Raw genomic sequence first — 15,459 nt, forward strand, 5'->3', positions numbered from 1 at the left:
CTCGTTGTGCGGTTAATTAAATATTCTGTTAGATAAAAGGGCTTAAAGAAAAGGCGCTTAAATTAGAGACCCAGGCAGAAGGGTAAATAAGCTCATAAAAAATATGCCAGCGGTGGCGCCACAAATTATTTGCCCTTACCTTAAGGACGCCATGATAGCAACTACAGCAACTCCAGCGGCGAAAGGCAATTTAAATTCTAATGATAATACCGCAAAAGCCTTTGCCAGGATCTTCCCTGGGGGATCCCCATTTTCGGATACAGGGCTGTGCTTTAGCCGGTTCCAATGTGTAAGCGAGCTTAGCAAATTAGCGCGCTTGGCAACCGACTTCACCTGCATCATCTCCTCCCACGTCGGCTCACCGGAAAATATCCTTTGGGATCCCTGGCCGACATAAATCGCAGCAGCTAGGAAATTTGTACTTCATTTCCGTTTTCCACTCCCCTAATGCGTAATTTTCAACACCTTCAGAGGAGCCACTCCCTTTATCTTTCTTTGCTAATTATTCTTTGTTTGTTTATATACATATATATGTATAAATATGCTTGGGGATATGATGTCCTAAAGGGATTTGCACTATGGCACAGATGCTTTTATATAAGAGGATACAAAACAAGGTGATGATTGGTTGCAACTAATTTATAATCATTTAAGTAACCGCAAGGAAGCTAAAATCGATTGTATCATAGCTTACAAATAATGTTTAACCCCAAACAAGATTTCCTTTTATTGGTCAATCAATCAATTTCCTTTTGTCTTTGATTCAATGATGCAATGAGCAAAAACCAACCCCAAAATAAACATTAGTTGAATAACTTGGCGATCATTATCTAGGACGCCTTTCAATGACTTTTAATCAGAAAACCTTTTTAAATGCCACTTATCATTGTGGAAATTGAAATTCATTTGGAACCCCCAAAAACCCCAGGCGCTTAACTGGTTTAATTAACCAACCAATTCAAAGCTCAAAGCAAATATAAATCATCATTAAGCGTCTCAGCTGATGCTCACGAATTACAAACCCCAGAGAGTTCGAACCGCTAATAGAAAAACCAATGGGAAAAATAGTTGAAATTTCCATTTGCCACTGAAGCAATTTGGTAAATTGAACGTAACGAAATGGAACTTAAGGGAGCCCGACAAAAGCTTTCCGCAAAATCAAATGCCAAAAGGGCTAAGAACACGATAATAATCCCATCAAATGACCCGAACAACGACCAGCCATTGATCCTTTTTGGCCGATGGTCTGTTCGATGGTCGATGGTCTGGGCGAAAGTCAATTTTTTAACACTTTGTTTGCCTTTGGGCGAAAACAAAACAGAAACTTAAATACATTTCGACCATCCATCCATCGCTCAGGCTGCGTGTGCCAACAATTATTGCGTCATTAATCAGTCGGCATTTGCAAATTCCCTGACACTCCATCCCCCTCACCCTCGCTTCCTATATATATACCAATACACATATATTTGTTTGGGGAGGACGAATCTGGGCAGCAGCTGGCATGACTTTTGTGTGGCTGGGCGAAAAAGGCAAATCTTCAATTTTATTGATTGTTGTACCCGATTCGGTACCGAAATCCTGCCGAAGGAAGATGAATGAACAATCTTGACGCATGAGTCTGAAAAAAGTGATAGAAACACTTTTTGACCGGAACACATGGAACTTTAGATACACTTTCAACATAACTTATTGTTGTAAAACGAAATGGAATGAATATTAAATATTTTACAATATTTAATATTTTTATAATTAAAATATAAATCAACGGTTTACCTGAGCTCTTAGTAACTTATAAATAAATAGCTTATAATTATAAAATAACACCTTCATCTCATGTATTTAAATGCCCTCGATTTCGCAACATAACATTGTTATCGAGTGAAAGGCTTATGAAAGAAGTGGAAACTCAAAGAGTTTTCCATGTGACTTGCGAGAGAAAGTCCCCAGCTGACTGCAATGAGTGGCGAAAATCGAGTGGCGAGTGTGGGTGATCCCACTTTTAGTCTCTGGCCAATGGCCATTTATTGGGCCATTCCACTTTTGTGGGAGTAAGACTCCTCGAGGCACGAACCCGAAATGCTTGCGAAACGCATTAAAGGCCTCGCAACACATTTTCATTTTTATTTTCCACACTTTTCCATTTTCCTGGCTCCTGCCTCCTGGCTCCAAGCTCCTTGCTCCTTGCTTCTTGCTCCTTGTGTCCAATCGCCCAGCGGCACTCACAGTTGCGTATCAATAAAATATCCATACATGCATGTTAAGTAAGTGCTCCCCCACCGTCCATCCATGTGCTCGATATCTGAGCTGTGATTCCTGCACCCGAAACGAATTGGGATTTAAGTGTTGTACAAGGAAAAGGGAAACGGCATTGTAGCCGTATAAAAATGAAATGTACATGGTAGATGCGATGCTGTTGGGAGGTTAAGGGAATACAGAACCGGACTTGTAAGCAGTTAGCCGAGAAACGTGCCCGAGGTTATTTGCAAAGAGAACCAAAACCGAAGCAAACCAAACCCAGAAAATAAAACGGGAAAGCCTGAAAAAGGGGACTTGTCGTTATGTGCTTGTTCGAGTGGTTTTAACTTGATATTGCGTAAACGCCACATTGAGCACTTGGATTACAGTTGCAAGAGCGGAAAAATACTGCTAACGTCTGAGAAATTTTGACATGCACTGCCTTAAATTATAAATTCATGCAAGCGATAATTTCATGTATAGCGTTTCTAAATTATATAACCGTCACACCGCACACATCCTCGGAGAACCATAAAAACCATCTCTTAAAATACCCTGTTTAATTATTGTAACTTTCCACTTACACAATTACTATCGTTATTCAAATTCACTTAGCCGACTCACCTGCCAAATCCCTGGCTTTTAGTTGTTCGAAATTCGTTGCTTTTGCACGTTCAACTTAGTTATTGTTAGTTGTAGTTATTTTCCTTTCCCAGCAGTTGGCGATTTTGCATAACAATTTCATTAATTTACCCACAGCAAGAAAAGCTAACTTTTACTTTGCTATGAGCGGCGGGCACTTAAAAGGAAACAGGACCTTCAAGAAAAGCACGTAACAGCTGGTCAGGGGAAGAAAGGGAACGTGGAGTTTTGCTGTGTGATTAAATCTCTGGCCATGTTTCGCCTCTGCTTCATTCAATTGTTGCCGTTTTTATTGTGCAAATTATTATTGTTAGCCAATTGAATTAATTTCGCGCACTGCTCTTGTTCGCTCCACATTCCAGCCACTGCTATGGAAAACGATTTGCTGAATTCAATTAGTTTATTGTGATTTTATTTGCGCCAGCAAAAAAGTTTTTCGCAGCCAGCAACAGCAGCGTGAAAATGCCAAGAAAAAGGCGAAAATTGAAATGGCAAACAGAAAAGTTTTGCGAGCATTTCCATTTGCCGAAAATTAATGGAACCGTCTTCATTCACTCCTTTCAATTAGGTGTTCGGTCCTTCATAAATAGTTCAAGTTTCGATAATACCTCTTTTAATGTTTTTTTATTTAACGGGTTCCATTCTTTTCTTCTTAAAATTTGAAATTTGCTTTCGATGCACGTTCGCCCCAGAACTTTTATTATCGACATAATCAAGTTATAATGTCCGGTTGTGAGTCCCAAGAAACGGTCGCATAATAAATAAATAACTGCGTTCTGCCTTAAAAAAAGGAAATGCCCAAAATAGCCTTTAAATTCGGTTACTGTTCTTTTGAACTTGAGCCCTTATTTAGATGATTATTGTTATTAATATTGGATTAATGCGGGAGTTTTAAAGTACTCAATCCTCTTTGTCATAACTTGTGTCGTTTGGTCGTTTGTGTCGTACATGATAAATTTTATTGCAAGTGCCCTCGAGCACGGACTTTGAATTATCCATTTAAGGTTAGCCAAATAAATTTGCCTTTGTTGTGCCTCAGTTTTTTTTCTAATGCAGTCTTTAATTTGTTGTTTGAAGTTTGTTCTTGGGCCTGAAGTTTTGCTAATTTGTCCCTCCGTCTTGGCTGCTTTTTTTCTTATTTATAATTTCCGTTAAGAGTTTCACACCTTTATCATCATACGCATACGCACACACCCAAAAAAATGCCACAGTGAGACAACGTATCAATGGCATGCCAAAAACACATAATCCGACTTCGGTTGGCTTTTAGCGGATTAAAACTTTTCAGTTGAGTGCCTCGAACGGAACCCAGAGCAAGCCCCTTCTTGGCCTAAGAATCCTGATTGTGTTATTAACTAGCTGAAATGGGTGTTAAGTTCCAGGCGGTGGACAAACGATTAACGATATAGGTTTAAATTCCAACAAGATCAAAATATGTATCTAGGAAAAGAGTTTCGCAAAGAAATTATTACTATGGATACTATTATGGATGTAGAAATTTAAAAATATTATTTTTTTACTTTTCTTTTTGAATACTTGTGTGAAAACCCAAGCTTAATTACTTTCCTTTGGTTTTATAGTGCTGTTACGCGCTGTACTCTCAACGAATATGGCCTGTGGCAGCTCATTTGTTGCTTGTTTGTCTATTTCAATTAAATGTTAATAAAATTGTCCAACCGAAAGAACTTATTTCGGTGCCAAATGATGGGGGCGGAAAAGAGAGGGAACAACCATAAAGAAATGGAAAATTAGGGGAAAATGCGGTGACTGCATGGCCTCCAAATTGGCTAACTTAAGTACCGTCTCGTTCTAGTTTGGCATTTCCTTTTTCTTTAGCCGTCTACCAGGGGTTTCCCTTTTTGCAGGGAAAAACTTTATGGAGCGCTTACATTTCCCTAGCCATTAATTCTACCTTGCTTTTCAATTAGTGTTGCCGTTTGCCTTTGGACCGCTTTCCATGGCCCGTTTTGTCTTTTATCGCTTACAGAGTTCCGAGTCCCGAGCTCCTTGTCCCTGAATCCTCTCCCTGCACTCTCTCTCTTCACGTCTATATATGTATATCCTGATTTATGCCGTCGTCCTGCAGGATTCTCTGTGCACCCCCACATCCGGCGCTGGCCAGATGGCTTGAGGTGACTGCAGCGGGCTTATCTCTCGCCAGCTTCACTCTTCCCCCAATTTATGCTGCCTCCTCTGGCTCCTTCTTAACTAACTCGTCTTCATTTCTCACTTGGCTGCGTATTTGCTAGGTGTTTGCATGGTTTTATATCTATGGATGTCGGTGCCGTCCATGGGTTTGTTAGTATTAGCCATGTTGGCTATGTCTATTGGCCAGAAGGTGTCGTCCTGATAAATTGCCAAGCAAACAGGGTTGTCAGGTGGTTTGTATCGGTCAGAGAAGAATACTTGCTTATGCTTTAAGTTTCTTTTTCACAGCGTAATCAATGGTTTCTTCCCGAAACAGATGAATTTCTTTTGATATACATCTGGACTCTCCGAATAGCACATGATCAAAGATTAGTCGACTTGTAATTGTATAAAACCAGTTTAATTCATAAACACGTGAAATATTTTGTTCCTTATTGACGTGCTTATTATTTGCTATTAATAATAAGTTTTCATGAATGAAAACAGCAAATAGTTACTTAATATTTGCTTTTATTGAACACCCTGACAACCCTGCTAGTCGAGCATATTTGCGACTATGCAAATGGCAAATCGCTGGCATTTCGAACGGGCTAGCACCTGCTGGAAGGCTTAACCAAACAAGCCGGGTGCCCCATCAGGGGCCACGCCCACCGAGGATTAGACTCCAACCCCTTTGCCACGCCCCCGCCTGCACCTGTCCTTCCGTCCGATTTCGCCCATTCGCTAGTACTCGCTTCTGCCTTCTATCAGTGTCGTTTGTTATTTATCCGGCGTGCCTCTTGACGCCTTTGGGGCATGCCACTTAAAACACATCGGCCATCGCCGCACCTGCCACGCCCCTTTCGTGAGAGGGGGGAGGGGGGGGGTGGACTGAAAAGGGGCGGGAGGGTCGTTGGAGTTGCTGTAATCTTTTCTTCAGATTTGCGTGAAATGCGTCGCGTTATTTGCTTTTCATTCCTTTTTTCGCTTGTGCTCCTTTGCTTTCTGCTTTTTTAATTTATCATGTCTATTTGCTTAGTATTTGAGCCTGGCCCTTGGCGTGTAGTACAAGCACGAAGTCCTTTTTTCCATTTTTCGCTAGCTGCGAGTCCTTGCTCCTCCTCATGTTCATTTGTTATCACTGTTTGCCTGTGTGTTGCTCCTGCAGCTTTTCACTTTTGAATGCGTCGGAGGATTCACTTTTAGCCCCTTTGCTTTTTATACCCGTTACTCGTAGAGTAAAAGGGTATACTAGATTCGTTGAAAAGTATGTAACAGGCAGAAGGAAGGGTTTCCGACCATACATATTCTATATATATATATTCTTGATCAGGATCAATAGTCGAGTCGATCTGGCCGTGTCCGTCTGTCCGTCCGTATGAACGCTGAGATCTCAGGAACTACAAAAGCTAGAAAGTTGAGATTAAGCATACAGACTCCAGAGACATAGAAGCAGCGCCAGTTTAAGTTTGTCGATTCATGTTGCCACGCCCACAAACCGCCAAAAACTGTCAGTGTTGAAATTTCTTCTTCGCACATCCACTAGCTGAGTAACGGGTATCAGATAGTCGGGGAACTCGACTATAGCGTTCTTTCTTGTTTTCTTTGGTTTTTCGCTCAGTCGATTGGTTTTTCTTCTAAATGAAAGTTTTGCCCGGCTTTTCGGATTTGGTTTACATTCCTTTCTTCTCTTTTTGCCCATACCTACACCCCTCAATTTTATTCTTTTTCATCGTGTATCCGCCTTGCGGTCAGATTTTGCTGCTGCAGCTAGTTTGATTAGGTTTCAGCACTAATTGAAAATCATTGAATGAGGTTTTCTCATCAGCATGTGTCTGGGTAATTTGTTTTCTTTTAATTAATTTATGGTGGGTTTTATTAGCGAAAGATGCGGTTACCGCTGGCAAATTGAAAACTCAATTATTCAATTTGCCAAACGCTTAATTCGATTTTAAAATGGTTTTGAAAGCGAATTCATATTTGTAGCTAAAGTACTTGGCGTCCTATTGGTAATGCTTTTGTGTGTGTGGATTAATTAAAGAGTGACATTTAAAGGTCGTGTTGTAACTCTAGGAATATTTCTTTACAAGGCGTCCTTTGGGCTATTTATCTTTGCCAACTGAAAACTCGCTTTCTAAACAGACCACAAACAACAATGCAAACAAATGATGGCAAAAACCAGATAGAGATACAGCTCAAGACATAGCTTGCCACAAATTAAATCAAATTCCTCGTAAGACAGTAGGACAGATAAAGACCGAGGAAACCGAGGGAGATTCATCAGCCACACACTCAAAGCCCCAGTTGGCAAACAACAAACACTGAGCTCGTGACAGTGACAGGACATCTTATTTAATTTCCAGGGCCCAGGACCTGATTCCGCATCAGAGAACTGGAAACCGAGCATAACATTAATTTTTGTTAATCTATTTTCAAGTTGCTCTGGTCAGCAGCAGCAGCTGTGTTCCCCTTTTCTTCTGCTTGGGCCGCAAGTAAATATGCTGTCATTAATTTAAAACTTACACAAACAACCCGAAAACTTCTCTGCTGTCTGTCGGCCTTCTGTTGGCAAGGAATCCTCCTAGAGTTATGTTCATTAGCAGGCAAATGCAGGAAGGTGCAGGGGCAGGCGACCAGAATTTAGTCGGAATTCCTAATGAGCAAGAGCAGCAAATCTAACCCAAATATGTCAAGACGATGGCTGGCATTTTGTGTGCCCTGCGCTGCTGCAGGGTGCAATGCTCCAAGAGGGTCAGCAGGTGGGTCTGCACAGGGCGAAAAGACTTCTTAGTATATTTTAGTTCCCGCAAATAAATAATTATGAAGTAAGCATATGTAAGATAGACAGTATATGTCAGATCTTTAACCCAATCAGCTTTACTATTTAAATAAACTTTCCTTTATTATTTTTTAAATATTTGCTGTCAAATGCGATTCAAGAATATCGCTTATAATGGATCTTATTTTTGTCTATCTACAACGTACATTTCTACTGTAAGGGCAGTGAGGTTTATGGATAATCTGATATGCTCCAAACTGGCGCCAGTTTTCTCTCGGTGTCCACGTGTGTGCGCAAAGTGGGTCTCTTCAGCTTGCTATGCATGTGCTAAAGTGTTGATACAAGTTACTTTTGCCATCCCCACCTCATTCCCGTCAACTCTTCGCTGTCCTAGCACACTGACACACTATCCATGTGAAGAAGTCCTGGCTTTCTCCGTCCTGTCTCTGCCTCCGTACCTTTGGTTCCACAGCTAGTCGTAAACCACAAAGCCGGAGGGACGGGTAATCCCAGGACCCAGAGTTCAGACAGCTGAGCACGTAGCATGACGAGTTGACAAAGTGCATCACGGTGCAGGAGCTCCTCACTTCTCGTCTCTTCTCTTCTTCTCCGTGTTTACACAGCTCGAAAAATGCCCCGCCTTGTTTGCTCTCATTTTGGAATTATTTCGCACATTAGCAAATTAATTTACACTAGATTAGCAAATTCCGGCCTCTTGGTGTTTTTGATAGGGGCATCCAAGACAGGCTGTTTGTTGGAGGAATAATATTTGTTAAATTGCCGTTTGATTTTCATTGATTGGACTTTGTAGAGGTGACATGAGTGTTTGCTTTTCGGTCAGCCAATGTATACTGAGCTACACTAATATGTGATAGGTAAACCAAAACTGATTAATTTAATGCCAGCTTGATATGAAGTGCCACTTACTATTTACTTTTCATTTGGAAATAGACGAAGCGTAATTGGATTAAACATATTCGATAAACATAACAAAATGCAACGTTTGTACGTTGTTGTACGTTTATTTCATTTAAATTTATTATAATATATCACTTTTTCAAGTTGGGTAGCATTTTTCGTTGGTACTTATTTACTTTTAATTGCTTTTGGAATTAAATATTAGTTTTTGGTTACAATTTGAATTCCAGAAACAACAGGATGGTCAAAACATCGCAAATTTCGAGCAGTGCAAATACATCCACCACGAAAATTAATCTTCCCACTCGGCACATGTAACTCCCTGTACCCGCCTCACTCCCTCATCCCGCCGTCTCGCTTTATCTCCATATTCATATGTGCATTTTGTTACATGTTCGCGCGTATTTCCCTTATGGCTTGTTTTGCTCGTTCTTTCCGCTTTCCCGGCCATTTTCCCTTCGGCCGCATTCATTTGCTGGTTTTTCTTATTTCAGCTCGAATTTGTGTGTTATAATTTATGCGCATTTTTTATTAAATATTTATGTTTGTGCAGAGTTCTAAGCCACACAACCGCACTCCCCCGTCCCGGGTATGATTTCCCTTAATGGTGTATTTACGCTCTAAAGCGTGTAAATGCTTTCCATTCCATTGTTTTTCTTGCTGTTGACACTTCGAAGGAGAAAGGCTTGGGGTTGGAAAAGGGTCAGGAGTCACTCCCTCTCACGCACACATTGTCATAAATAGTTTTGTTCAAAGAGACCGCAGCAACTAACATTTAAGTTTTCAAACATTTCAGTCTGCAAATTCTTGGTCAACTTGAGGAAAATTCACTTGGAAATTCGCTTTCCCTTTAGTGCCTCTGCCTCTAGTTGGTCTGGTTGATATTTGACTTGGCTAATGCGAATGCGAAATGAAAATTTGCATTTGTACAATGCAAATCCTCTGGCATTGGTATTGAACAAATTGCTAGGTTATTATTTGCATGTAAAATGTATTACCGGCTCGAGTTCTTGTCGATGCAATTTGCATAATATATTCCCCATTTATTCAATGATATTATTTGTGGGGTAACATGTTGAAATGCGAGAATGTTAATGTTTTCCATGGGAATGAAAAGGTATCGGTGCAAGGGTGACTGAAATAAAAAATTGCTTACAATTTCCACAACAGCTATTACAAATAACGGGTGTTATATAATAATTTAATCAAAGAAGTGTTAAAAAATTATAACAATAAAACAATACAAATATATAAACACATAATTCACATTCATTCATAAGAGTACGAAAATTAACCATGCTCTTTTGAGTGCAAGGTGTTAATAATAAATTTTCTGTCCGTGTCCAGTCTATATTTAAAGTGAATCTTCACTAATTGTACCTTGTAGTGCAATTAAATTGAATGTCAAAAAAGCGAATACAAACAAAGCCATCTGAGTGATTGATTGATTGATGGTTTGATTGGCTAACGAACAGTTCATGGCCGGGCCAAAAGGAACGAATGCGCCATGACCACGACAATTACGGCCAAGACTGCGCAACGGCAACAGCAACATCAGCATCAGCAGCAGCAACTGCAGCATCAGCAGCAGCAACAGCAGCATCAACATCAGCCAACGAGCAATATGAATGGTTTTCGCATTACCGGCTATCCCGCAGCTGCCACGCCCCCCGCCCGAACCAACCCCATATACACGAAGCCCAACGCCCACGAACTGGACCTGCACATCAGCGAATCGCTATTGTATCCAGGTAGCACCACCCAGCAGCAGGCCCTGCAAAGCTCGCCAGGTCCGCCGCCCCAATTGACCAGCATGCTGCCCAGTTCCGGATTGCCAGGAGCTGCCCAGCCGATCGCACTAAAGGGCAATAATCCCTTCCTCAACAGTCCGTCGCCCACAGAAGCTGCGCCCAGTGTGCCAGCAGGCATAGCCAGTGCACCGCCAGCCACATCTGCAAGTTCTGGCAACTATGAAATGCCCGAGTATGCGGAGCCCTCGCGACTGCGCGGATTGAAGCAGCGTCCTCACAGCATCGCAGTGGGCGGGGCGTCAGCCTCCAGTTTCGTGGACTACAATGCCCAGCAGCAGCAGCGGCTACTGCAGCTGTCCCGCCAGCAGCAACAGTTGCGTAATGCCGTAACAGCGGCAGCAGCGACAGCCAATGGCGGCGATAAGGAGACCCTGTATGCGGCACTGTTCCAGCAGTATAGACAAAGTCCCACGAACGGACAGCCTGCTCCACCGGTACCACTGCACCGGAAACCCGCTGCAGCTCCGGTGGTGCCGCGGAGATCGCAGAGCACGCCGCGGCCGCCACTGCAGCAGCAGCCGCAGCAGCAACAGGCTGGCATGAATGGCCACATTAATGGGAATGGCACCCAGCGACCCAGAAGCTTGGATCGCTTCAATGGGGTTGGGGGTCTGCAAACCGAAGCGCCACCCATTCCGCTAAGGCGTTTCCCCAATGGAAACGGTAATAACAACGGAACCCTAAGCCGCCAAAAGAGTCCCAAGAAAAGCAGCAGTGCGGACAATATGCTAATAAGCCCGGCCGGAAGCCAGGTGAACACCATGCGACATTCCATCAGCTTTCATGGCAGCCAGGAGGCGGAGAATGGTAGCAAAGCGGAGCAAACCAGGCCCATGAGCTATGCTGCACCTGCTCCGGACCAGGCGTACCTGGAACACCAGTTGCGGGCCTATTCCGAGCAACTAAGAACCATAACAGAAAGTGTGCGCAAGTACTCTGAACAGGCCAAGTTACTTTCCGAGCTCAAAAGACAACAGCAACTGGCCAAACAAAGTCAGACGAATCTCAACCTGCTCACGCCGACAACCTGCAATAATAGCACAGGCAGCAACGGCAATAACAACTTTCAGCCAAATATGATTTCCCCGGAGATTGTTAGCAAATCACTGGCCTCGCTCTCCACCAGCCAGGCCAATGAGGCCCAAACGCCCTCCAATCAATTGCGACTTTTTCTGGACAACATCAGAAGTAGTATGCGGCAGGAGTACCAGCAACATATGCCCGAGGATGTCCTGAAACCCACGTCAACCCTCAAAAGAAATGGCACTGATTCGTTGACAACCTGCAATACAACTGCCAAACCAGAACCAGAGGCGACGCCCACGCCCTCGGATCAACTGAGACAATTCCTCGATGCAATACGCGCCAATAAAATACCTGAGAGTGTGGACAAGCCCAAGATGACAAGCTCACAGACGCTGGACTCGTTCATCTCGAAACCCCTCCAGATGCCAGATGTGACGTCAGGAACGCCGGGTGGCGGAGTCGTGGGTGGGCAGACGTCGGCGGGAGGAGTAGCCAATGGCCAAGCTAATGGCATACCCACACGTCGGAGACCCAAGAGCAGCGTAATACCTAGCAGCAGCAATGGCAAGCTGGAGCAGAGGGAGCACTCTCTGGTGACCTCCGAAAGTTTCCACCAGATCTCCGACAACCTGAGACTCATGAGCGAGGACTTGCAGGCCCTGAGTCCCAGCAAGGCGATTCCCAGCTCCGCCAGCAGCAATAGCCTCAAGAGTCTAGCCGCCAACGGCAGTAGTTCGCTGACCACGGAACTCCGGGTCATAACCAGCTCACCCTACAGCACCTCCCCGAAACTGCAGCAGATGGTGATGAGCAAGTCGAACAGTTCGCTGGGATCCGTGACCACGCCCTCGAGTGCCACCACCACGCCCTCCACTGCGCCCATGATCACCGATTTCAATGAGATATTGGATAGTTTTCAGGCCATGGCCGACAAGTACAAATCGAAAGGTTCCTACGACTATCTGCGCAAGTGCTCGGAGGCCCTGCGACAGCACTCGCTGCAACTGAAGTTGCAGCAGCAGCACCAGTCGCACCAGCAGCAGCAACTGCCTGCCCACCAGCAGCAGCAACAGATTCAAAATGGGTTCGCCAGCGACGACAACAGCAGTTCTTGCAGCACAACTCCCGGAAGCATCCGGGAGGCGGTGCAGAATCTGCTCCTCCAGCCGAGGAACGGGTTCCAGATCCTCGACGATCGCATGCGGCTGTTCATCGATATAATCGACAGCCAGGATCGATTGAGTCAGGTGGGTTAATGGTACTTGTATAGGTATAGTTTTACTTTACTTACCGATTGAAGAGCATTCTTTTTTAGCATTTCGCTTCTCTAATGGTTTTTATAAGTTAATCAACAAATTGAAATATTATTAAATGTACTTTAAATGTTTCAGTCACTAGATTTAGTGAACGAAAAAATCAAATATAATTATTATAAACCATATGTCAGCAGCAGGCGTAATTAGTTTTCCAAACTCCCATGTGCCTTTATATGTGTATTGCTAATTTAAAATCCTTATTTCTCTTGCAGGTATGTACACCATCTTCCGCTAAATTGCAATTTAATGAGTAAGTCAAGCATGTTGGCGAATAAATTTAAGAAAAGCCCCCACCCCCAACCAAGCCATAAAAGCACATGTACATCAGATACGGTTTTATTGCCATACATAATTTATCATCATCGAAGTGACCAGGCTCGGGTCACTGCGCTTATCTCCGCCTGGCCAAAAGTCTTTCGTGCACTCACTCTGTGTGGCTAAAAGCCATCAAATTAGTTAATGACCCAGAAAGTTAAACTTACGAGAGCGGGGCGTGGATCAATTTCCATCAATTTTCACCAAATTTGCTCAGAGCCAATTAATTTTAATAAACTACAAAGTCATTTCGCTCGGCAAGTAAACTAATCTCGGCCATGCCAAAATTGAAATTTTAATCGAGAATTTCTTGGTGGCACATAGAGGCCATAAAGCTCAACACACGCACACCAGAGCTGCGATGGTGGTGCTAAAGTAATCAAGTGAGACGGACCGGGAAAACTGCCAAATGTAGATAATCAAAGGGGGCATATCATCCTGCCGGTTGATATGCTAAATAATTCAAATCCCAAGCGAGGCTGAGGCGGAAATGTCTGTCGTCGTCTTAATAACACCTTTTCGGTAACCCTTTCAGGTCCTGGATTTAGTGTCCTGTCCCCCCACTCGCATAAACAATATTGCTAATGACAAATGGAAACTAGTTTTAATTGTGGGCTTTGTCGGGGCACGAAGATCTCGGCCCGGTCTTATCGCTCATTGCCTTTTCTGGGGTCTGGGCCTGATTTAAAGGTATGCGGTCTGGCAAGTGGTGAATGTAAGGGTTCATGTGTAAACGTGTTGGAGTCCTTTGACTGCTTGGGGACGCATGAACGGGCATATTCGAGTTTATATCTCTGTCCTGATTAGTTTGCCGACCAAAGCTGGAATTGTGCCAAGCACTGCGCTTCCGGTCTGTGATTTGCGTCTGAAAACAATAATACCTTATAATTTAACTAATATTCGTTTTGGCCTTTTTCTAAACTGCAATGTATCTGAAATCCATTCTTTCGAGCACTGATGTTTCGATTTTTATTGCACACTGTTAGACATACATATGTACAAGTGGTTACTTGGTAAATATCCAGTTTTTTAAAAGGTAATATTCATTAAACCTGTATTTCGGTATTTTCTACAGCTCTAAACAACATTCGTTTACTCCATTTTTGCCAATTTGCGAAAGATATTCCTGCAGCATAACTGAAACATGAAGTGGCCAATTAAAAATGAATGCAACTGTTGTGTTTTCTGCAAAATTCCAGAAGAGCATAAATTGCCATTTATTTGAGACAATTTCTGGGGCAAACAGTTATACAGCCTGAGGCTGGTCAGTTTATTTCATTTAGGCGATTGCGTTCGTATTTGCATTTTTCAAACAAAACAACACACAACGCAAACAATAAATGTTTAATGCTATCCATGAAACATACACACACAGTGCTGCCGAAAAGTATGCTACTCATAATGCAATTGCAAACAATTAAGCTGGGCTGAAGTAATTGCATTTCCACTGCACAGCAATTCACAATTTACAATTTGCATTACAAAGTAATTATTTCTGCAACAGTGCGCCCACATTTTTCCGCTCTTTCCCCAAACACTTGCGAATTTTCCACCATGTTGTTTAGCAAATGAAGTGCAAAATCAACACGACGTCCATAGGACCCACAAGCATTTCGGTTATGCGACTATTGACAGCATGGCCAAATGACATTTATTTTAATTAGCTCCGCAAACAACAATAGCGGACCGACCGGCGCTACGGGTATTATAAACCAAAAGGATTGCCACGCCAGGACCCGGAATTCACTTTTCGCCTCCGAGCAATTAACAAATGCAATTTTGCGGCCTTAAATGTTTATTGTGCGCGTGTGTTTCTGTCTGCGCCTGGGTGTGAGTGTGTGCGCTGTTTGCGGAGGCGTGAAAACCCAAAAAATAACTTTTTAATTACTATAGCGGACATTGCGGTTAATTACACTGGGCAACATAAGCCAATTTGAGTGGATTCAACATGGAATAGCGTCAATTTAATAAAACAACGCACACGGGTAGCAAAAAGGTGTTGCTATCAGTTTTAATAATTATCAGTTACAGTTGGTTAAGTTCTTTAAAACCATTCTGTATTGTTTGGATTTTTACACACACTCTGCTGCTATTCAGCAAATGGAATCTAAGACATTGCACAGATATCTATATTTTGAATAATTATATATATTGATCGCCGTTGATTTTTCGCTTTTTAATGAAAACCGCAAATGAACCAGCAAAGTCCGTGCTTAAAATAATTGCAATTGTGCAGCGCTGAAAGCCTAGGACTCAGGTGACAAATTGGGGTGGTGGAGCAATGGTG

General features: G+C 42.9%; 1 protein-coding gene across 22 annotated transcripts in view; it reads left to right on the forward strand.

The window, feature by feature from the left end:
* LOC6535695 (dystrophin) overlaps nucleotides 1-15,459 on the forward strand; it is a 141,240-nt gene that overhangs the window by 57,559 nt on the left and 68,222 nt on the right. For 2 of the 22 annotated variants that reach the window (XM_039375214.2, XM_002096289.4), the window contains exon 2: nucleotides 10,052-12,788. The exons of 18 other annotated variants lie outside the window; for them this stretch is intronic. In XM_039375214.2, the coding sequence (XP_039231148.1) occupies nucleotides 10,212-12,788 (2,577 nt within the window). In that variant the 5' untranslated portion in view covers nucleotides 10,052-10,211. Of the gene's footprint in view, nucleotides 1-10,051; nucleotides 12,789-13,069; nucleotides 14,472-15,459 lie in introns of those variants that run through there. 2 more of the 22 variants (XM_039375210.1, XM_039375211.2) reach the window with 2 other exon arrangements.

The sequence above is a fragment of the Drosophila yakuba genome, chromosome 3R (genome assembly GCF_016746365.2).
Source record: "Drosophila yakuba strain Tai18E2 chromosome 3R, Prin_Dyak_Tai18E2_2.1, whole genome shotgun sequence".
Classification (NCBI taxonomy): domain Eukaryota; kingdom Metazoa; phylum Arthropoda; class Insecta; order Diptera; family Drosophilidae; genus Drosophila; species Drosophila yakuba.